We start from the raw sequence: 23,121 nt of genomic DNA, 5'->3' as shown, positions 1-23,121 counted from the left end.
AATGACAAGATTTGTTTTAATCAATAAAAATATAATCTTTTATTTCCTTGTCATTTGAATTGTGTGTTTTTATGAAGAAAATAAAACACTACAGATGACTATAACAAAGGATATCATTTAGAATTGTTGATGGTTTACTGACTTCAGAGTGGTTGAAATCATTTTTTGGGATGGTGGCAAAAAAAAGAATAGTCTGGAGCCTTGTAGACCAGCTGCTATAATCAAACAACAAAGGGATCTGTAGCTGCCAATATGGATCATCAGTGATCGGCAAATAGTATCAGCAGCAAAACGTGATCAGGGATCTCTAAAGATTATATTTGCTCCCTTTTTTTTATCTGATCCGTGGTACGATCAGAACTGTGAGTTTTATGATCCGTTGCACCACTACCAGTAATGCTTTAATCTATGGTCGTGTAATTTCCATATAATTCGATAAAAAAGACGTTTCTTGTAAAGAAATGTGAATCGGTGACACATTTCACAGAAAACTGGGATTTTGAGAAAGGAAAGCTCCATTCAAACCAAAGTATATTTGTCATTTAGAATTTAGATTTTTTTCTCCATACAAAAAACACTTTTTTAGAAACAATTGGAGAATAAAAACCTCTGATTGATGTTTATTAATTTATCTAAAGTTATTAAATTGCCTGACATCATTTCTCTGTGTCTTTTTTGGTTTTTGCTTTGGCAGGATGATTCCATCCAGCAGCAATGACTTCCTGGTTCGGGATCTCGCCGCTGGACGCAACTATGATCTGTGTGTCCTGGCCGTGTTTGATGATGTCATCACATCACTGACTGCAACTCGTCCTTTGGGCTGTCTGTCATTCACTACGGACACGGAGTTCAGCCAGTGCCAGGCATTGCACAGCCACTTCCTGGGTGGCACTATGATTATCATCATTGGAGGGATTATTGTTGCTTCTGTGTTGGTTTTTATAATCATCTTGATGATACGATACAAGGTCTACAGCCACCAAGGGGCAGGCCACGGAAAAGCAGCCATTGCAGCGACAGCACCAAGGCCGCAGAGCAACGGGCAAGGAGGAGGCGGACAGGTCCAAGTCCTCCCTCACTCTGCCTCAAAAATGCCTGACAGTCAGGAGGACCAAGTGCTAGCACCGTCCAGGGCTATGTCGCCTAGCAACACTCTGAGAGACACTGTGGCATTGGTAGAGGAGGCGTGCGGTGGACGGAGCACAATGACAAGGACTGACTCCTTGGCCAATGAGGAGTTGCTCTCGCCCACCAAGTCCCGCTTCTCCTCCAGGGTCGCCATCGAGATGAAAAGCAGACCGCCATCTGGCGCCAAAGAACCCACCTCCCCCAAGGAACTGGCAGGTAGTAGAGAGACAGACAGGGACATAAACATTGAGGAGGAAAGCAGTAGAGCAAGGAGGCATTTCAAAGAGGTGGAATGAAAGACAAGAGGAAGTTGACAGAGAAAGAACGGGGAAGAAGGGAAAGCCAAAAGATACAGTCCAACAGAAAGAGATGGAGGATGGGAAATAGACAATGTGTAATTGGGGGTGTGAAATTGAGCAAGATGATAACAGAGAGTGGAGCAGTGAGAAACTGAGTGAGTGTGAAGGAGAGAATGAAGAGAGATGCCATCCTAGCACTGAGGGGGAAACACTTGTTCTCTATGTAGAGCTGAAGTAGCATCTGAAGTCAGGGTAAACTCTCTACGGTTGTTGGTACCTCAGATCGCTCGTCTCTTGCTCAGCAAAATCATTTTATTCTTTATTTTCCACATGAAACAAAAAAGTCCCTCATACAGTGTAGTGGAATTAACCTAAAACCTCACTTCCTCCAAGCTCATTGATTTTTTGTTTTCTGCTCTTGCCAATTACCAAGCTTAATCTCTGAACAACGGAGGATACTTTACAAGGTAGATAACTCAAAGGACTAAAAGCTGTTAAGGAGTTTAAGAAACTAGTGAGTTTATTTTGTTTGCCAAAGTGATATATGTACCTGATGTTGTGACCTTTGTGCAAGAAACTGCACTTCTTGGGCCTTTGCTCGTGCTGAATTCTTGAGAAAGCTTTGTGGTTTGGAATCAGAGGAGAGAGGGATTTGGTAATGCAAGCACTCCAGCTAACATTGTTACGGTTAGTGTTTGTTGCGTGTCCTCTCTTAAGGTGCTACAAACTGTTAGACTAAGCACTCTGAGAAGGCTTGTTTGCATTTAAATTGACACAATCAGAGTTGTTGAGTGAAAAAATAATGTTACTTCAGTTCAGAAAAAAAGGCTATTAAAGTTTGCCTGAAGTTCAATACCAAACCCCTTTATAAAAAAAATATCGTCATGAGGAAGTTAAACATTTGCAATTTACATTTGCAATTATTCTTTACCCGATAAAAGAACATAACTTCTACAAGCTTTTCTGACACTCTTCACAAACTTAAACATTTACTACAGCATATGTATGTTTAGACAGCTGCATACACTCACAGTTCAGATTTTGCCCCTAGAGTGTTCTCTTTTTTCCTCAACGATAAGGGATACTAAAATACGCAGAAGAAAAAAACATTGGAAAAAAAGCTTTTATGATTTGCTATAAAGAAAGAAGACTGGAAGACCTTGGATAGCAGAGCCAAGCTTTGTGATGAAACCTCTCTGACACCTAGACATTAAAAAAATCCATGACTGTGCTGGAACATAAAACTACTTTCTGAAGATGTTCCAGTGAGTGAATTTTTTTTATTTTTTTTTATTTTCCAGCCTTAAAACTATTAGTACTAGTTAAACTTCAGGCTACCATTCACTGTCACTTGATGTCTCGCCTCTTGTCTGGCCGTGGATTGACCTCTTGTGCCAGCTTGAATAAAGTATTTTTAGCTTCCACAGTAGTTGATACTTCCTTACTGGCAGAAAATAGCTGTCAGCTCAGATCATGTTAAATGCTAAATAGAGCTACAATAATAATAACAATAATAATCATAATAATAGTATTAATAGTAATCCAACAGAGCATGAGAATATTGTTTTCGGATAGATTTTCAATGTGCTAAGCTCACTTCAATGTTCTTCCCCTTTAACACTAATTCACTCAGGAAATGGGGGTTTCATTAGAACGAATAAATGGAGACACTATTTCACACGAGTGGCTTAAACAGCTGAGTTGAACTTCTTTATCAGCGGCTGATATGTCAACTCAATTGGCCTCTTTGTATGGGTTGAAATGAGTTGTCATTGAGCCTCACGTAGATAGCGGGAAATAGACGAGAGATCTGTGCAGCGGCTTAGCAAACAAGTTCAGAGAAAGTTTTCACCTTTGTGAACTCTGATGGATCTTAGTTAGTTAGACATTTTTTACAGATTAAATGAGCTCACATCACAGTCTATAATGATATTATGAAAGAAGAGTTGTGAGTTGTGGAGATTTTTGATGGTGTCAAGAGCCGTACTCATTAATAGACTACTGGATAAAAAACATCATAGTAACAACAAGTTGTTTTCTAGTGTTTTTCTCACATCTGAAGCTATGCGGGGGAAGTTTGTTGTTTGGAAGGTTGAAGGCCAAATAGGAGTTACAAAGCAGCGCAGTTGAGGAGTGCTTATTTGGGCTGTCATAAGAGATTATTTAGCAAACTGGGATCAAGGAATTAGCATGGATTATTCTTTGTTGTAGCAATGAGGTGCCACCAAATGTGCAAACTCAAAGGTTTCCCCGATAGGCCTAATTAACACTGACTGAAGTGTGTCACTCAAAGGAGCTTCCAAAGAGCATCCCAGACTGCGACGACACAGACAAACAAAGCAATTATTAAAGTTTTCATTTTGACACTTCACCCAGGAGGAGAAAGTTACCGCTGGCCTTTTGTGTTCCGTGTTTCCTCTATTTGATTCCAGGATCGCTGGCACTTTGAGGGCAACCTACAATGAGGGATAATACTCATATGTGTGTGTGTGTGTGTGTGTGTGTGTGTGTGTGTGTGTGTGTGTGTGTGTGTGTGTGTGTACGGAGGCTGTTGGGGTTTCTCAGGGTGTAGCCGTGTCTGATGTGTTTCACTGGTTGCTGCATTGCAGAGAAAGGCAACATTGATCTGATCAGAGAGAGAACCGCAGTGAGTCAGAGCGCCTGAGGAACAGAGCAGCTGACAGATACACAGAGAGGCCCCATTAAAGGCCCACGGTTGTCAGATATGTAACCCAACATGAAAAAATAGGCACATTGTGGGTGATAGTTCTCCTTGTGTTTGTTTGCTTTTCACAGACCGTTTTGTTCACATTCATATGTGAACTGGATACATAATTTTGAATTTGTTTTTGAATTTGGTAAATCTTGTTTTGAGAAGTGCTTATAGGATTATGTTTCCTTTTTTAAATGAAAAACTGGTTAGATGATAATTGGGGTTTTGCTATAGATAAACAAAAATATTAACCTATTTTAACAAGAGACTCATTTTGAAAGTTGTTTTTTTTGTGATGTACCCACTGGTGCAAGTGATTCCATCCTAAACTAATGTAAGAAACTGAAGACAAAGTTGACATTCCTCACTCTGTAAAGATGCATTTTAAAGTTTAACTTAAGTTAATATCAATTTTCAGAGGTCTAAGTCTTCAGTGCCAGTCTTTTAAGGGCAACATTTTGTATTTGTTTTACTACTTTCTACTGTATCCCCCTACCATGGCTCAGAAAGGAGGCAGAGGTTGTCTTAATTCTTCAATAACTCTGGGAGACACTCAATTTATTTGACTCACCTCATCATTTCTGCTGAGCCTTTAAGGACTGAGGATTTTGTCCGTCATCCTTTAGAGTACAGTTATACAGGAAGGGAATCAGGGATGAACACAGCAACAGATATCTTGTACATGTGGTTATGTTTGTATTGTATTTTACATAGACTTAAAAAAACTGAACCTATCCTCAGTTAGAAAAATAAATCAATGAACAAATAGACAGTACGGAACATTTTGACAATCATAGTTTCACCCTGGAGCTCTAGCTTGCGGCATGATGCCGCATGTAGAGTCAGCATCAGAAGTATCTCTTTAACCTGAATACTAAGTGGGCAATTTTCTATCAAGATTATCAGTAATTATATGCTTGACACAAACATTTTATGATTATTTCAAGCAAAGTGCTATTAGTATAAAAACAGGCAACCACACATTGAATGTATGAGTGTGTGTGTGTGTGTGTGTGTGTGTGTGTGTGTGTGTGTGTGTGTGTGTGTGTGTGTGTAATGTCTTAACAACATTTTGGGGACAAAAAATATGTTTCCTCAAAGTAAACCATTCATTTTAAGACTTACATTCATTACCTGAGGGCTTGTCCTAACATTAACCTAAGTGGAGGTCAATATAATGTCCTCACAGTGATGAAAACAAGTGTTTACAGAATGTGTGTGTGTGTGTGTGTGTGTGTGTGTGTGTGTGTGTGTGTGTGTGTGTGTGTGTGTGTGTGTGTATAAGCTTGGCTACCAAATCCCTGCCGGTCTGTGCATGCATTGGTGTGTTGTGCACAAGGTTTAACTGCCTTGAGCCAGTATGAATGTTCCCACGAGGTTAGGCCAGATAGTGAAATAGCCGAGGACAACACAGGGATGTGTGTGACTGTGTGAAGTGCAAGAATGTGTTCTCCCCATGGCCCATCCATGACCCTGTAGCCTGTCTGTCCTCCATGTATTTTAATCTATCACCACTCCTTTCAGTGTCATCCCGTATGCCCGGCCTCATTTTTCACTGCCATCTGTCTGTCTAAATTCATCTCTCGCAATACCCCCCCATCTCTCTCTATCCCCGCTCACACAGTGTTTCTCAAGCTCTCTCTGTCACTTTCTCTGGTCTTTCTTCTCAAGTTTTTTGACTATCCCGACATTTTTGCTTCATTTGTTTGCCCAATTTTTTCTGTGCTGTTTTGCTCCATCTGTATACGTGTCTTTCTCTGATTCTCACTGTTGTTCTCAATATCTTTCTCTCACTCTTTTGCCTTCTCTCTCTCTCTCTCTCTCTCTCTCTCTCTCTCTCTCTCTCTCTCTCTCTCTCTCTCTCTCTCTCTCTCTGACGCCTCCAGCAGCAGACGACAGGCGGCCTCATAGTGTCGAATGGAGAGACTTTAAGATCTGAAGGTCTCTTGGCCTCACAAAGAGAGTGCGCCCAGACTACAAGCAAAGAGTAATGACTGGCACTTAAAACTTGAGCAGTCCCTGAATTTTTTTTCTTCCTTAAAGTCTACCTACAGTTTCTCCATTTCCCTCACCCTGTGTCACTACCACCATCTGAGCCTTTCTTTTGGAGTTTCTTCTTTTCTGGTCAGGTCAATTCACACAATTTTTTATTATTTTTTATTATTTTTTAACTTTCCTCTAGTGATTTTGTCTGCTGATGTTTTCAGATATCCAAACCATTGTGATTCCTGCCTCCATCACAATACAACGAAGCATTGAATCTGTGGTTCTCACAGCCCAGAAAAAAATTTAAACTGCAACATTTCTTCCAAGGGCTGCAACAATTAGTTGAATAGTCGATTTGTCATTCGGCAGAAATTAAATAGACTATTTTGATAATCAATTTATAATTTGCATTGAAAATATTGCCAGATTCCAGCTTCTCAAATGTAATGTGATAAAATTGTCACTTTGGGCAGTGAGCAATATATATATATATATATATATATATATATATATATATATATATATATATAACAATGTCTCGCCCATTGAAAGTTTCCATTGATGAAATTGATCTATGTTATGAGCAACACAACCAATTACATTCACCATTATTTCATAGGGGGGAGGCAGGAATCTCCAGGTCAAGCATCTCAAAATTTGCAAAAAAAACTGCATGGCTAGACACTCCTAGAGGAAGTGACTTTTTGTCAGGTAGGTGAACTGATCCTTCCCTCTTTCTTCATGTGTCCTGGAAACCTTCTCTTTTTAATGATATATCTTTCTTTAGTTTTTATTGTTATCTTGCCTTTTTTTTTTCTTTTTCCTTGGTTTTCTTAATTGTATTCACTTATAATACTCATTCTCTCATCCCTTCCTTTGCCTCCTTTCTGCTGGCATCTCCCTTTTCTCTAATTCTCTGTTTGCACATACTGTTTCTTTTTAATCCTGTATTACCTCTCCTTCCCCTATCCGTTTTCAATTCATAACAACGTTGTCTGTGTAGCAACTTTTTATTACTTAAGTCCTTTCTATCCATGTCTTTACCACTCGCACTGCGTTATCGTCTCAACATACCGCCACCTCCGCTCCACTCTCTGTATCACCCCATCTCCTTCATCCATCTGCGTGGTGCAAAGGGTGATGGAGGAGAAGAGGAGAGAGGAGTGGAGGATGATGGAGGATAAGACAGTGTTGATGTGTTGTGGTTGTGATGGATGAATACAGACTGCGGTATTAAGAAGACTCCTTCATTCTTAATCTGACACAGTAAGCACTGGCTGTCCATAAGTGCAGTTAACAAATATTCCTCCTGACAAATATGGAAAATAAATGCTCTGCTGATAAACATACACATTACAAATACCAGCTGTGGCGATATGCTGCCCCAGCAAGTACAGCTACATCAATCTCCAAGCTATTGCACTTCTTTGCTTTCCATTGTCAGCAGACCTCGTTTATACAGGCATTGGTTAAATCTCTCGTCTAAAAAAAAAAAAGGGACAAATGAAAACCATTTTTCTAATTATGAAGTCAATAGAAATTATGTCGGAAATTATAACCGAACAAAAACCTGACGAAAAGTCAAAACATCCTGAATTGTTAGCCATTTCCTTGTTTTTCATTTGTTTGGAAAAAAAGTCTGATATAACCACTAAGGATTAAAAAAAAAATAACATTTGACCCTTTACTTGCTCCAATTTCATATTATTTCATTTTCTTCTGTTTTCCCTCAGGAGGTAATGTACCCAAACAAAATACAAAAGTTTCCTCTTTGAATATAAGCTTTTCTTTGTCTTTTAAATCATTGCAGAAGTTATGAAAACAAATGAAACAGCACCCTCAGAGAATGTTTTAAGTCTGGCCAGTGAGTAGGATCACGTGTAGTTCAACTCAGGACACTAAACAACAGAAGTTAAAGTCACATAAAGTTAAATTGTGCCTCAGTCACACATGTTGAAGGCAGTTGTATTATTTATGGTCTGTGGTAATTGGAATTCTAACTGGCATATTCCAGATGCCACAGGTGCCAAACTGTGTCTTCTAGACCTCTGCTGTTTTAAAATATTTTGTTCCAAGAACCTTTGTTTTGTATCCTTTTGTCAAGACCTGATGTCCTACTCTACATCCCTGATGTTTTATGGATCCTTTTAACCCCCTTGTGTCAAATAATCCCTTTTAGAACTGCTCAGTCCTTACAGTAATGTAATTGTCCTTCTAGCCTAACCGAGTCATTTTAATGTTATACTTTCTTTGTTTTCTGACTCTTCTGTTCTCTAGAACCCTGACGTTGTTGTTGTGAGTGGCAGATGTGGAGAACGTCACCACCAGGGAGAAGCTGGTGAAAACTGAAGAAAAAAAGCCCTTAAGATCCTTTCCCATATCTCCTGTTTACCGTACCCATCACTTTGTTTCCATGAATATCATCGGGTAAAAGAACTATACTGTCTGGTGTACTATTAACTGCCAATCTTGGTTGTCATGTCTGGATTGGATGTGTCAAGGCCCGGTGTCTCTTTGGCTGTTGATTGGCCAGTTGCTGCAGGATTCAGATTTCGGTGTGATCACTATAAATTACCTTTTTCATGGAACGGCACACACTGAATGCTGGATTTTCCACTTTGAAACATGTGTATCAATGGAAGTGGATACAATGGGCATAGGTCATTTAAAAAGGAAGCATAAAGAGATATGTGAACGTGTTACAAAATAAAGATAGGCAGAAAATATGAATGAACTTCTCATCATCTGAAGCAGCATCAAAATGATGATACCGAGTGGACGGTATTACCAGACAGACAGTAAAAGTTTGATACATAGATAATCACACATAACCTGGATATACAATATGATAGACTGCACAAACAGAAAGGGAATAATATTACACACATTTTTTTTTTTGGCTTTGGATACGAAGATGTGTTAAGCACTCAAATGATTATGGCTCACTCTTTCTCAAATGAACATAAGGGACTCTCAATATGGCTGGCTCCAAGTAGCACCACTCCATTCATCCATATGGACTGATCCAATTTTGCTAAACTGAACTGAGCTGAGCTGGTCCTGGAGCTGGATCTCAACCTTGACTGGACCCTGTTATCTCTCAATCAGAAGTCTGTTTCTGGAAAGCACATGCAGTATAAAACAAAAACCTGAAATAAGCTGGACCCAAACTTGGACGCAGCGGAGCCTCAACTGGAATTATACACTGGTTAAGGATTCAGACTGTGCAGTGATCTGATGCAGACTAAGCTGGACTAGACAGGCCTGTTATCAATTGGTCTTGTCTGTTTTCCACTGGAAGGGACTGGTGAGGACCTTGTGGACCTTTACCAGCCTCTCTAACATCTCCTTAGGCCCACTTATACAGGTGAGTAATCTGCTGATTAGCCCATTAACCTAACCAAACAAGCAGCCAAATGTGGAGTTCTCTCACCCAAAGACCCGGCCTCATTAATTATTGTGAAAAACGGTGACCCACCGGCAGTCACCTTGGCCGTCCACCAATTTTGGGTCCTGCCCCATAGTTTAAGACACATTTACACTTTGCACTGTCTCCTCCTGCTGTGAGTGCTCTGTAACCTAATAAGGGCAATGCTTTAACAAGTGCCATCTAATTGCTGTCGGCAAGACAATTAGAGAGCCACCCTGGCTAACGATCGGCTTCGTTACCACTCTCCACTGACAATATCACAACAGGCCACAGGAAATGCATCCCCCTCCTTTTTGTTTCTCGCTCCTTTAGTGTCTGAGTCACTCCTTATCTCATGCGTCTCTCTTCCCCTGTCAATCAGATGTCTCTTGTTTTTCTCCTGCCTGCCTGAGGCAGTGATCAAATACTGTTGGAGAATATAATATGCTGGCTGGGAGGATATGGTTATGAGCTAACACCACAGCCTCAGGGATGGACTTTTCCTGTACAAAGGGAGGTGGGGAGGGGTCAGCAATATCTGTTTAGTCACGGACAGAGGCTGATGTCTGCTGCAGCAGAATTGAACTCATCCAGTCCCCAGGCTGGAGAGGTTTTCACTGTCAAATGAAGTTAGACATGTATTAAAGGTAATCAATAGCATAATCTGTAGTCAAATTTGATGCATCTAGTAGGGTTCCAAACGTATTTAAACCTCTTTAATCTCCAGAGAAAGTATATATCCCATTATAACTAAATGTGGGTGTAAACAAAAACAGCACCAGCAGTTGAATAGTGCCCTTTACACTTTTGAATACTTCATTGCTATGTTCTTTTCCTGGCACACAACTGCTGTTTAAAGTGCTCTCAACTGGACTTGAACTAAAACACTGGTCCAACCATTTGTTAATCAAAGATTTTTGATGCTACAAACTGCATTGTATCCATTCAGACCATCCATGTTTTTTACCTAAGAATATGTAATAAGCTTTTCAAAAGATGCATATAAAATTACCATTGCATATAATTATCAGTAATAAATCTCATGCACGGATATGTTTCACTTATTGTCAACATCAGTTCATCTGATTCATTGTTTGTGCAGTGGTGCTAGATAACTAAGTACATTTTATGGATTTGCTATACCCATTATTACTTTATTTGGCAATTTCAGTTAATTTCAGTCTGGTCAAAGATAATGTATTCTGCCTGACTCCCATGAATACACATATAAACAAACTGCAATAGGATGTTTTTTGAATGATAGTCTCCATTTCATCTTTTCCCAGGCAAACATAGAAAATATGAAAGAAGAGTCCATATAATGCTTTATCTTTTTTGTTTGTTTGGCAATTTTTTTAAATATCTGTCATAATTATAATATAAGATATATAATATTGAAAGGACAGGATAAAGTAGTGAGATAATACAGTAATTACTGCTGTCTCTGTGTTTGGACTATAGGCAGCAATACAAATACGTTATTTTATCCTGTAAGTTATGGTTACAAGACAGTAATGACAACTATCTCCGGTTTTAATTTACAAATACAACAAAGTGACACAAACACTTTCCGTTGTTTGTTCAGTAACAATATCAATGAATCCCTCCATCATCCTGTGTGGACCTGGTACACAGACACAAGTAAGAGTGGGTACCTGTGGGCACCTCTATTATAGTTATCTCTTTATATACACCTATGACTGTGTAACTATGTGTTTGTGTGTCCTCTCAAGACGGCATGGACAGTATGATTACACATGTCAGACACCAGAAGCTGTTTACACATAACAAACAATGCCTCTCTCCATTGTTGCTGGGGATTGTTGGAGCCATCTTGCCCATTTCTTACATACACACAAAAACACACACACACACACACACACACACACACACACACACACACACACACACCAGAGAGAGATAACACAAATGCACAAACTAAAAGCATGGTATAAAAATAGAAATACTTCTGTAAAGTGCATGTCCTAAAGTGCCTTCAGTTGGGTTTCAAAGTTAAGGAGAATACCGGCCTATCGTCTGTCTTTATTTCTAGATTCTCTGTTTGCAGTTTTTGTTTTCATTGACATAAATATTTTTGGATAAATCATTTGCTGCATTTCTAATTTTAATCCAAGTGAAAAGCTTATTGGCTGGTGGATAGGTATGACAAAATAAATATATTTTAGCATGTAGCGATTGACAGTATCTAATGGTGAAATGTAACACACAAGGGGTAGGATGGCAATGGGAGAACAGGTAGAAAGGACATTTGTTTTTTTTTGTGATCCCCTTTATGGTGATCAATATAGTTGTCAATATATAGTTGGCTATCAACATGGAACAACAGAGATTACAGTGTTAACCTGAGGGGGAACCGGAGGATTGGCACTTCACTTCCTCGATTAAGGCCGTGGTTCTCAAACTTGTTCTGTCACGTCCCACTTTGGAGGAAGAAAAATGTTCACGCCCCACCGCCCCAACAAAATTGTCCATGTTGAATTTTTATTGAAATAACATTTTGTGACTCCTCCATCTGTGCTTTTTCAAATAATAGAATAAAGAAAAATTGCAATCACTTTCAAGTAAACCAGATTGCTCCATCAGACGAAAACAAATATAATGTGCAATCACTTTGTTAGAACAATGCAAATAAAGTTCTATCTGTGCAAACAATATAATATAATATTTGGCAAAAAATAGCTTATTGTGGCTGCAATTAACCTGTTTTGCACTGAATATATTTTCAAGATAATAACAATAAAGTGCAACCTGTGAATAACTAAACAAAACAAGTTCAAATATTTGGCAATAAAGTTTTACTGAGTGTTACACTGCATATTTTTTTCAAAACAATAACATGCAACCTGTGCAAAACAAAACAAAATTAGTGCAGATATGTGTGAGCTATCAAGTTGTATCAGTATTAGTAGCAGCAATGAGCCTGCTTTCCACGACACATCTTTTTAAAACGGGGTCGCAGAATTGATACGGCCACTCTCCATTCATGCTCAATGTTGAGCTTAGATCTGTATTTTGTTTTGAGAGAGGCAACAGCAGAAAAGCCGATCTCACAGAGGTAGGATGTGGCGAAGGGAAGCAGAATGCCCACAGCCCTCTGTCCGATGAGTGGAGCTCACATGTGAGTCGCCAATGATCTTGGCCGTCGCACATACGAAAGCGTAACCTGTTAACGGAGTAACGTAAACATTTACACGAAAGTACAGGCATTTTGCCATGTATTTATTAATGACTTAGTTTTATGTCCGTGTACTTTGTACTTTTGTAATATCTGAAGATCTCAATAAAGTACTTGAAATACAAAAAAATCTGTATTTCCCCCTGCGCCCCACCTGTAATACCATTGCGCCTCACCGTTTGAGAAATACTGGATTAAGGAGTCGGTCAAGACAGTGTTATCAGCATAGACTATATATATATATATATATATATATATATATATATATACATATATATATATATATATATATGGTGGACATAGACACTGTGACATGCCTGGACTGCAGTTATAAAGCCTTGAGTTCGGCATTTAGGCCATCGCCATCTTGGATTTTGGCCTTTGCCATCTTTTTTTGCAACCAGTGAACGTAAGAGACCATATTGAGACTGCAGAGTAGTGACGCTGTGGTAGTGACGCCTTATACGGCTCTGAAAGAGACCTGTCAATGACAAGGTAGCCACTCCCTTAAGCATACCCTGCTTTATCGTCCATTTCAGTCTAAATGTGACCATGATTTACTAAACGATATTGTGCAATATTGAAGAAGACTTGAAACTAGCGGTTGAGACCATAAACTCATGTTCATAAACTTTACTGAGGTAATAAATCAAGTGAGAAGTAGGGTCATTTTCTCATAGACTTTGATACAATCAGACTGCTTTCAGCAACCAAAGGAGCCCTTTCCTGATGGCCATTATAGAGAATTTGAATTTAAGGTACATCAGCATTGGCTTAACTATTCAGAACAGGAGTTTTCTGCCTGGTTATCAGCTTTTACCGCTGTATGAGCATGGTTCAGAGCGGAAATCGTGAGCTAACCAGTGGGGCACGCTCACACACACCAACATGCACATAAAGACACTCAAGGCCAGCCTGGCTATGTAAACAAAGCACAGAGAAGCTCGGATTATAACACATGCAGAGAGAGAGAACCAGCATACTTCATAAAATGTCGAACTATTCCTTTATTCCTTTTTATTTACATTTTGATGTCTCTCAACCTCTGAAATTCACAAGGATTGAACTGGTAATTCCTTAGCTGACATTGTAAACCAGACACATGTTTTATGTCTACGTCTCTTCAGTTGCACTATTTCGTCTAAACGGCAATATGGTGCTTTTTTCACTTGATGTGACAGCTTCCATCTGTGGTCGTTTTGCAGCGGCATTTATGAGTCCCTCCCAGCAACCATTCAGTTAATTTCATTTGAGGCTAGAATGGCACAGCAAACACACACACTGTAAAAATGTAAAGTAGAGGAGATGCAATGTGTGCTCCCTCTGTGTGGGCTGTTGGGCTATTCTATGACTTCAAATTAAGCAGCACGTCACATCTGGTAGCTGATGTGGTGGTGATGTAGCTAGATGTGGCCATGCATACATTACTGCATTTATGTAGAATGATCTGACATCTCTCACACACACACGCATGTACACTTAAATATCTAAAAATGACCCTGGGTTCTCCGACGCATCCTGCTTTCATTACACATTACTTTCCTGGTGCATGAGTGAGAAGCATTGTATGCTTCAAGAAGAAAAAGGGAGAACACACGTAAAGTCCATAGACTAGAAGTGGACGTAGTCATCGTGACATCACTCATTGAATTGTGTACTGCTGTTTTGAAGCCTCGAGTTCGGCGATTTTGCCATCGCCATCTTGAATTACAGCCGTCACCATGTTTTTTTTAAGGAAATGAACGTAAGTTATTATATTTGGAATGCGGAGGAGTGATGTAGAGATGCCTTATACATAGTGGCAGCAACCTGTCAATCATAGTAAGCCCGCCCTAAAGTATACTTCACTTTATGGTTTATTTTACTCTAAATTGGACCATAATTTACTAAATGAACATCATGCTGTATGAAAAAAGAACTAGCAATTGAGACCAAAAACTCATGTTCACAATGTTTACTGAGCTATATAAATATAGGCAGCCTATATCCAAGGAGAGAGTGTATCTCCCAACTATATTAATGTGTGTGTGTGTGTGTGTGTGTGTGCACCCTGATGTTGTCTGACCTGTGGAGATGTTAAGAGAAGTGTCCTACAAAAGTATGGCAAAGTAAATAATCCTTCAGTAAAGTGGATCAGAAAAAGAGGAAAAGGAGGGTAGAAAAGATACAAGTGAGTAGGATGAGCAGAGGGTGGACAGGTAATAGAAAACAGAGGAAGAAAGAGGGATGAAATGAAGGTTACTATATTGGAACCCTAGTTCTATAAGCACAGTTCGAGCCCTCTACTTGAGTTGATAATACACCCTTCTATCGCAATCACGGATTCTGCCACTAAAGAGCGTAGCCGGCTATCATACTTTGGCTTACCTGAATACGTGCAAACCCCACATACATAGGACAGCACACATTGCTGCTCGACATCCTTAACACGGCATAGGAGCGTCAGGCCTCCCTCGGCAACTGCCTTTGCTGTTAGAGCTAGGGTTACAAAATCGTAACCTTTGTTCTAACTCACACAGGCTTCACCCTTTACTGGGCTCTATGGGTAAAGCAGGTGAAGTCCAATGAATGCATGCCCTGCCACAACATAACTTCAACCCAACCACATGGTTCCTGACCGACTAAAGGTTAGTCACCGCAGCCCACCTACCCAGGTAGTGCATAAATTAACTAGGTAGAGCCATGGCCCAACCCCACAGTGTTTGTGTCGTTCTAGCGAGCACAGACCCTGAAAAGGAGCCTGACATGGCCAACAGATAGAACTTTATCAACCAACAAGGCATTGACCAAGACGCCGCCATACATACGTCCTTGACACCCAACCTAAGAAAGCCGATGACACTGCTTGTAGAGTGTGTGCGGACCACAGAGGGAGGGTCTCTTCCTGTCCTATCTATAGGCTTGGGAGATGCACTCACAAAGCCATCCCGTCAGTCGATTCTTGGAAGGCTTTACCGGCCACACTATCCCTGAAGCACACAAATAGCGGTTGTATCTGATGGGGGCACTGCATTCACCATGACATGCCAACGCATAAAGTCAGCAAAACAGATGTAATTTTGACCCCCTGTCCCCTGCACATGACATGTCATGAAAACCCTCATGACAGGAAGAAAATGGCTGCTGCATATAAAGGTGGCATGACACAGCCCTCTATCTGCAAAAAGGAGAGAATAGACTCAATTGCACGAGACACGGGTTCAAGCCTCCTTCCTTGCACCAGCTCTTGACCTGACCACTTTGGCTTGTAAAAAGACAATGGTGGTTCCTGCTCTAGCCACCAAGATGGTTTGCATGACCTGTTCAGACAGACTAGCCCTCCTCAGCTTGACCCTCTCACGATCCAAAGGAGCTAAATTATAATAAGGCTTAAAAGTAGTGGGCATAATTTAGGTTGAGGACATTTTGAATGAAAGGTGGGTGCTGTACCAGGTTGCTAGCTGTCTCCTTAGCTGCGTCACACGGGCCAGCCTCAACTTCAACAACGATCCCACCTCTCTGCCCATGTTTGAATTATTCAGGAGTTAGGCTGTGTTGTCACTGCTAAGATCCGAAGCCGATCATCACAAGCTTCACAAACGCTCTTCAGAAACCTTTGGGTGAAGTCAGAGAGACTATGTCCAAATGTTTTATAGTCTATGGTTAGACCAGGGACAAGTTCAAAAGTACTGGGTGCGAGGGAAAGGGATAAAGTGAGATCATACAAATGAGAGAAACACAAGAGGAGCTGGGATCTGGGGGATTTGCATACACATGCTTGTTCAGTGTAGACTAACATGGTCTTCTGGTATGTTCATATGCTCCTGCTGAAATCTTATCATGCCAGTGTTGGCTTCTTGAATCGTACTGTTAGGGTGAAGAGCAAAATAAAGGAGAGAGGCTGCACAAGATAAGCAGCTTTATGAATAAGAGACGGTAAAGGAGAAAAAACAAGAAGAGGATATGAGATGTAAGCGCAATGGGCAAGAGTTAAGAAGGAGAAGTGGGAAAAAAAAACAGAGAGGTAAACATAGGGAGAACAGCGAGTGGGATGTGTGGAGGATTACACAAGTGCGTATTGAGCTCCAGCTGTATTGTGCAGTGAGGTGTCTTTGGTTCCTCAGAAAGAAAACACGGTAGTATGAATAATAGATGACACATACACACAATGCATGTTTATTTTTGTAAGTGTTTATTGTGTGACTCCTTACCCCTTTTTTTAAATGGTTGAAAACTACTTAGCGGGGCAGATGATGCCCTCATCTAAACATATACGTCAACACACGGACACATACTCAGTGAGTCAAAAGAAATGTCTGTGGATAGATCCCGTGCCATTTCAATGATGCATGTATGTTTGTGAGAACAATATTAACTTACCGAGCAAGTGTTGATACTACACAGCATGAATGAGTGAGTGCCTGAATTATTCAGAGGACGGATTCATGTGTCAGTCACACTAAAAAGTTGACATTTCTGCCAGTTGCCCATCCAGGAAAAGCATCTGAAGAGCTGTGAATACTAAACTACAGATGCAGTAAAAAAAAAATAAAAATGATGCTGGGCGGTGTTCAGGACTAAAATGTGAGCACCACTGGGATTTGTTCTGCAAAAGATCTTGCTCTTAGTGTTCCAGCGTCAGCTTTTGAAGGTCAGCAATGCAGCAACGGTTTAAAAACACTGCTGTCAATTACTGTATTCAATAAAAGTCTACAGCACAGCACCTTTATCCCATCAAATATAGTTCAGAATTTAAATTTTAAAGCAAAGAATATGAAGAGTGAAGATTTTACTCCCTCTTTGGAACATTACCTCAGTGTACCAATGTTTTTACACTCATCCCAGTACATGTGCACAATTTCTTAGCAATGAAAACAATAAAATAATGCTTAAATAATGACACAGTGCTGAATAAAACAGTGTGGGTGGTTGTCTTTGGCTGCAATCTTTTTTTTTTTCCTTTAGAGCAAGTCAGTCAACATACTGCAGCTTTGAAAGTGATTTAAACGTCTGGCTCAAGACAGCAGAATAATCATTAATTGGCACTGAGAGCCTGTGATGCCAATGATGGTGCAGCGATTATATTTATAGCCATTTAGAAAATTAAACACAATAGCAACTGAAACTGGCTGACATTTAGTGACACACTGACTTAAAAGTATCAATACATTTTAGGGGGAAGACTTGGTTAGGTTGAGGTTGGGCTACGGTTAGGGTGAAGATAGGCAAGTAGTTGTTATGGTGATGGATATGAATGCAAGTCAATGTTTTGTGTGTGTGTGTGTGTGTGTGTGTGTGTGTGTGTGTGTGTGTGTGTGTGAGAAAGAGAGCGATGATCCAGCGAAACAGAATGTACCTTCAAGCATTTACATATAAATAGTGGCAGCTGTGTTTTTGCAATGATTACTGTAAACTATTTTAGGATTGAAGATTGCCGAGGTTGTTACTGCACTATGTTGTGTACTTTACAGCGGAAGCTTAAAAATATGTGTGGCTGACGTAGTAATATAAAGTTTAGTACAGTCGGTATCACTGCAGTACATTATGTACATTTACTCAATTTTCTTTACAATAAACTAAATGCAGTTTGGATGCAGTATGATATTAATTAACATAGTTTAACAAGCATCACCCCACACATCACTTCAAAAATATGAATCATGTTAGTGTAAAGTATGCAATGTGTTCATTTTTGTCCGTGACCGTGGCTAAGTGGAGAGCAGGGCCGCCTTTCAATCAGAGGGTCGGTGGTTCGATCCCCGGCTCCTGCCTCTACTAGTCTCAATGTGTCCTTGAGCAAGACACTTAACCTGCGTCTACGGTGTGTAGATAGATAATGAATTGTAAGTCGCTTTGGATAAAAGCGTCTGCTAAATGACTGTAATGTAATGTTGTCACTTTCATAATTACAACATAGTCTTAATGTAACTTTCATGTATTATATTGCCTTACATGTGACACATAATGTAAAGTGTCATTGAAATATCCACTAAATCAATGGCAGTGCAGGTATTCACACATCTATTGACTACAGGGACTTTGAGTTAGCACCATTCCATTTATCTCTCGGCAGAAAACAATTTCCTTCTGCAGGCAGGAAAGAAAATGGGGCTTTTGTTAAATGGGACTGTTGTTAGATTAAAATATTGTGCAGATTTAAGGTTTTAGCCTCAGAACGGCTTTTTGGCCGTTAAATCGGTAGATTTACACCAAAAAACACTGATGCAGTTTATTTGTATTGGGAGGAGAATAAGACGATGGTGGGATTCAAGGTGTTGAATTGGGAGATTGGAGTCTTTTATGTGTTACAAACAAAGTGCTCTGCAGTGGTCTATTGGCTTATTGGCAGATTCAAAGCTTTACGCAAATAATGGTCTCAGGGGGGACGCCGTGAAAATAAAGATTGAGAAACAAGCTTTTGTTTTAAAATACCAGGGTGAACAAAGATCTGGGGTTTGTGTGTCTTCTGTTGCTGTTAAATGCTCAGTGTATTACATGACATTCTTGTTGAGATGGTTTGTGCGTAAAGATTTCTAGGTTTTTTTATGAAGAAGTGGCAGATGTCTATTTTCCATTAGAAGTTAGATCATTTTTCATTTTAACCCAGGATTTGTTTTGTCCATGTATGGCGCAGCTTGTACCAAAGACTAAATTAATTACTACTCCACATCTTCAATAATGCATCAGCTGAATGATATGAAAACAAATGCTGCAGAGAGCTGCATATAATGCTAAATATTGATTATTGATTGATTATTTCCCATTAGCTTTGAAATCACAGTAGTGTCATTTTATCCTTGTCCAGATGTGTTTAGATGTCTTTTTAAATAATCATCAGCTGAATATCATGAAGTTGTGGTTCACAGAGTACTTCCATGTCACTTTGTCAGTACAATTTCATAAACATGTTGCAGAGTATGAAGAAGGGCGGGCAGTGGTTTAATCAATTGGACAAACATTTAGTGGAAATTGTAGCCTTCTAGTGAGAGTGCATATCTCAAAGAAGGCCACTGATAGTCCGTTAGTTCAAATGCCTTACATCTAGTTGGGTGTTATCACGGCTGATTTGTTTTGTCCAGTTATTATTATTAACATTTAACCATATTCTTTCAGCCAACCACTCTATGGGCACAATGTGAATATAGAACCAGGTTTCCCCCAAGAGGGCTACTTACAATGTGACAGCTAATCATTTTAGCATGCTCACATTACACTACTAATGAGGCCAGCAGTGAGAGATTTGTTCAAGTTTAACAAGGAGGTTGGTGGGCTGGCCAATTGCTTTCCGTCACATGTTTTCCCATAAATCTATCGTCACTTAGCAGAATGCATTTATTAAATTGTTCTAACAGAGGAATCGACAGCCAACATCGTGTAGCTTTAATGTTTTTTTTTCTGGATTCAGGGCTTTTCTGACATGGATGCTATGTTTTTAACCCTGTTATTTGACAGTTCAAACAGTTGTGCGTGATAACAGAATGCAGAGATTATATGGATCAGTTTAAGGTTTAACAAAATTAGATTATTTTTGTCAAACACTTGAGTACACTGGTTTTCAAACCCAGTTGGTTTCAGTTTAGAGCACTGAGAATAAGAGAGCTGGAAATCTCTCTGCCTTAGGGTTGACTGTCCATCACTGCGTTACTCTGAATTATTTAATTTTTTTCTAATAGGGAACAAGATAAATGTTAGTAAATGATGTGGGTTGTAGATGTTTCCAATCAGAGCTGTTCCTAAAGTAGCTGCCTGTCATGGCCATCCAAGTTAAGGTGGATGAAGTGCTCTTCGCAATTTGAACTGTAATCAGCTGCCAATTTGGCCATGTTTTGAAGAAAGAAATCACACAAATACACACACACACACACACCCACACTCTCTCACACACACACACACACACACACACAAAGCACAAATGTTATGCAGACAAACAGCACATTACTTCTAGCTAAACACATCTTTTTGCCCAAGGCTGAAAATATGGAACAGCTGTAGCTAACAGGTGTTGAAAAACTCTACTTTGTGATTGAAAATCTATCGCGTTAATGTCAATTTTTGCAATAAAAGATTACATCATTGTTACTTTTTTCATGTTTGGAACTATATTATCCAATACCCCAAACACCTTTAGCCATGACTTTGACAAGTTTTGACAGTGCATATGTTTCTTGTTTCTGACTGTAAACGACAGTAAAATGCATACTAATTTATTTCGCTCTCTTTTGTTCCTATTTTTAGACCCAGAGATCCAGATGAAAGCCACATGTCTCAAGTCAAGAAGGAAACAGATTTAAAAAAGGTTTAAAAAATAAAGTAGCAGGGTATCAGTAAGCCAAATCACGCAAATCAGCCTTCATCCTCATCAAAATCATCATCACTGTCATCACTGAATACGTTTACAGGTCCAGAGTTCTACTTTGAAAATCAAAATACTTTATTTTAAAGAAAAATGCTGTATGACTGTATATGGCTGCACCCCCTGCATTGTTAACATCATGGTTATAGTCATCAAGGCCCTCTGCACATCTTCATTCTAACATTCCCATATCACTGTGGAGTGTGTTGACGTGCACACAGCATGATAGATAACAGGACACATCTCACTTCATGTTCTCGGTCAAAAGAGTTACATCTCCATATGTATCTGACAGATATCCCTTTATTATAATCATCAGAATGACACAGGTGCTCTATACTAGCATCTCTCTCATCATTTCCATGCTTTGACTCTGACTTTAAGCTGGTTATTGTAAATGGGATATGTGGTACACAGGTGCCATCTTAAATATGTGCTGTCCATATGTGTGTCTGTGTGTGGGTGTGCACGTGATTGCGCTTGCCGCCGTTCCCCAGTGTCATTATGATCGTCATGATTGCTACATTTCTTTGCAGAGATGTACGTTGGTAGAAGAGGAAATAGACAGAGAACCTCAAATCGTTTCACCCATCTCAGAAGAAATACACAAAAAACACAAAAAAAACCACCAAAGCTATGTCTTCACTTTCCTCCCCCTGTGCTCCATTCACTTTTTTTCGGGCTTTATATTTTGTATGTGTACATACAGCAATTTCAAATCTTATAGTTTTGTACATGTAATTTTTATGGTGTGTGGAATTTTTTTAATAAACAAACAAAAATAGACTGGCGGCAGTGTTTCTATTTTCTTTTGTTGAAAGAAAAAAATATCTCCAGCTTTAGTACAAAACATATAATCAACCTTTGGCATTTAAACAAACACCAGGTACAATTTTCCAGAAGTAACCGAAGTTGGCAATTTTCAGTGCAGATGAAGGTAAACATTGACACAGTCATTTCAAAAGTGGGGGGGGGGGGGGTGGGTGTTACACATCTATGTATTTTTCAGCTGTAACCGGCATATGAGCACAGTGCACAGCAGCAGTCGTGACACTGAGAGCACACTCACATGCACTAAAAGGTACACACGGCCAACCCGGCTAAGTCAACAAAGCACAGAGTAACTTAATAACAACACACACAAAAGGAAAGCCACTTTATTCTCTGCTCAGATAGATTACATTTAACAACTATACAGTCTCCCATAGCAAATAGGGATGCACCAGTAGTGTTGGGTGCAATGGTAACTTCAACCGGTGAATGGAGTTACCATATGTGGGCTTACTGTCAATCACAGTAAGCCCACCCTAAGGCATACTCCGCTTTATGGTCTATTTTATTCTAAACAGGACCATAATTTACTAAATGAACATCATGCTGTATTGAAAAAGACTTGAAACTAGTGATTGAGACCATAAACTCATGTTTACAATGTGTGAAATAAGTAATAAATCAAATGAAAATTAGGGTCATTTTCTCATAAACTTCCATACAATCAGACTTATTTTTGCAAACAGAGGGGCTGTATTAATGCTATTGTAGAGCAAACCTTTAAAAATAACTGTGCAAGTGAATCACAAACAATTCTCCATTCATTATATTCTATATACACTTGAAAAGATTTTAAGAATATGCATTCTACTTTTTACAGTTTTACTTCAGTAATGGATATATTAAATATAGATATCACAATGTGCAATTATAAGTTAACTACGAGAGCTAATCATTGTCATGTGCCAAATTCTAATTAAAGTTTCTACAACCGGTATTTCTTTTTGTATATTAACAAGAGAGCAAATGACTGTGCAGCAAGTCGTTTTTGGCCACAGCAGGCAAAAAAAGCAAAAGAGCTCAGATAAACCTATTTTACACTACCTGTATGGCACCAAAGTGCACAGAGACAAAGCTAAGGACTCGCTGGTGAACAAAGTGGAACATTTAGCAACTCAGATATTTCCCTCAGGAGTTGGTGGAGACCAGACGAGAAGAGAGAATATTGGACCTGTGTTTATCAGGTGGACAGAAATATAAATGTTGGTGTGTAGTTCAGTCATTGCA

General features: G+C 39.5%; 1 protein-coding gene across 2 annotated transcripts in view; it reads left to right on the top strand.

Moving 5' to 3' along the window:
- Positions 1-21,849, top strand: part of zgc:172282 (leucine-rich repeat and fibronectin type III domain-containing protein 1-like protein) — a 154,668-nt gene extending 132,819 nt beyond the window's left edge. Inside the window, exons 9-12 of one of the 2 annotated variants that reach the window (XM_068709996.1) lie at positions 695-1,344; positions 6,030-6,127; positions 8,404-9,493; positions 20,946-21,849. In XM_068709996.1, the coding sequence (XP_068566097.1) occupies positions 695-1,344; positions 6,030-6,079 (700 nt within the window). In that variant the 3' untranslated portion in view covers positions 6,080-6,127; positions 8,404-9,493; positions 20,946-21,849. The remainder of the gene's footprint in view (positions 1-694; positions 1,345-6,029; positions 6,128-8,403; positions 9,494-20,945) is intronic. The other variant, XM_068710006.1, reaches the window with a different exon arrangement.
- The last annotated feature ends 1,272 nt before the right edge of the window (positions 21,850-23,121 follow it).

This window comes from Cebidichthys violaceus, unplaced genomic scaffold (assembly GCF_023349555.1).
Source record: "Cebidichthys violaceus isolate CVI_PGR_0920_01 unplaced genomic scaffold, fCebVio1.0.p SCAF_1, whole genome shotgun sequence".
Lineage (NCBI taxonomy): Eukaryota > Metazoa > Chordata > Actinopteri > Perciformes > Stichaeidae > Cebidichthys > Cebidichthys violaceus.
This window is presented reverse-complemented; position numbering and strand designations above follow the sequence as displayed.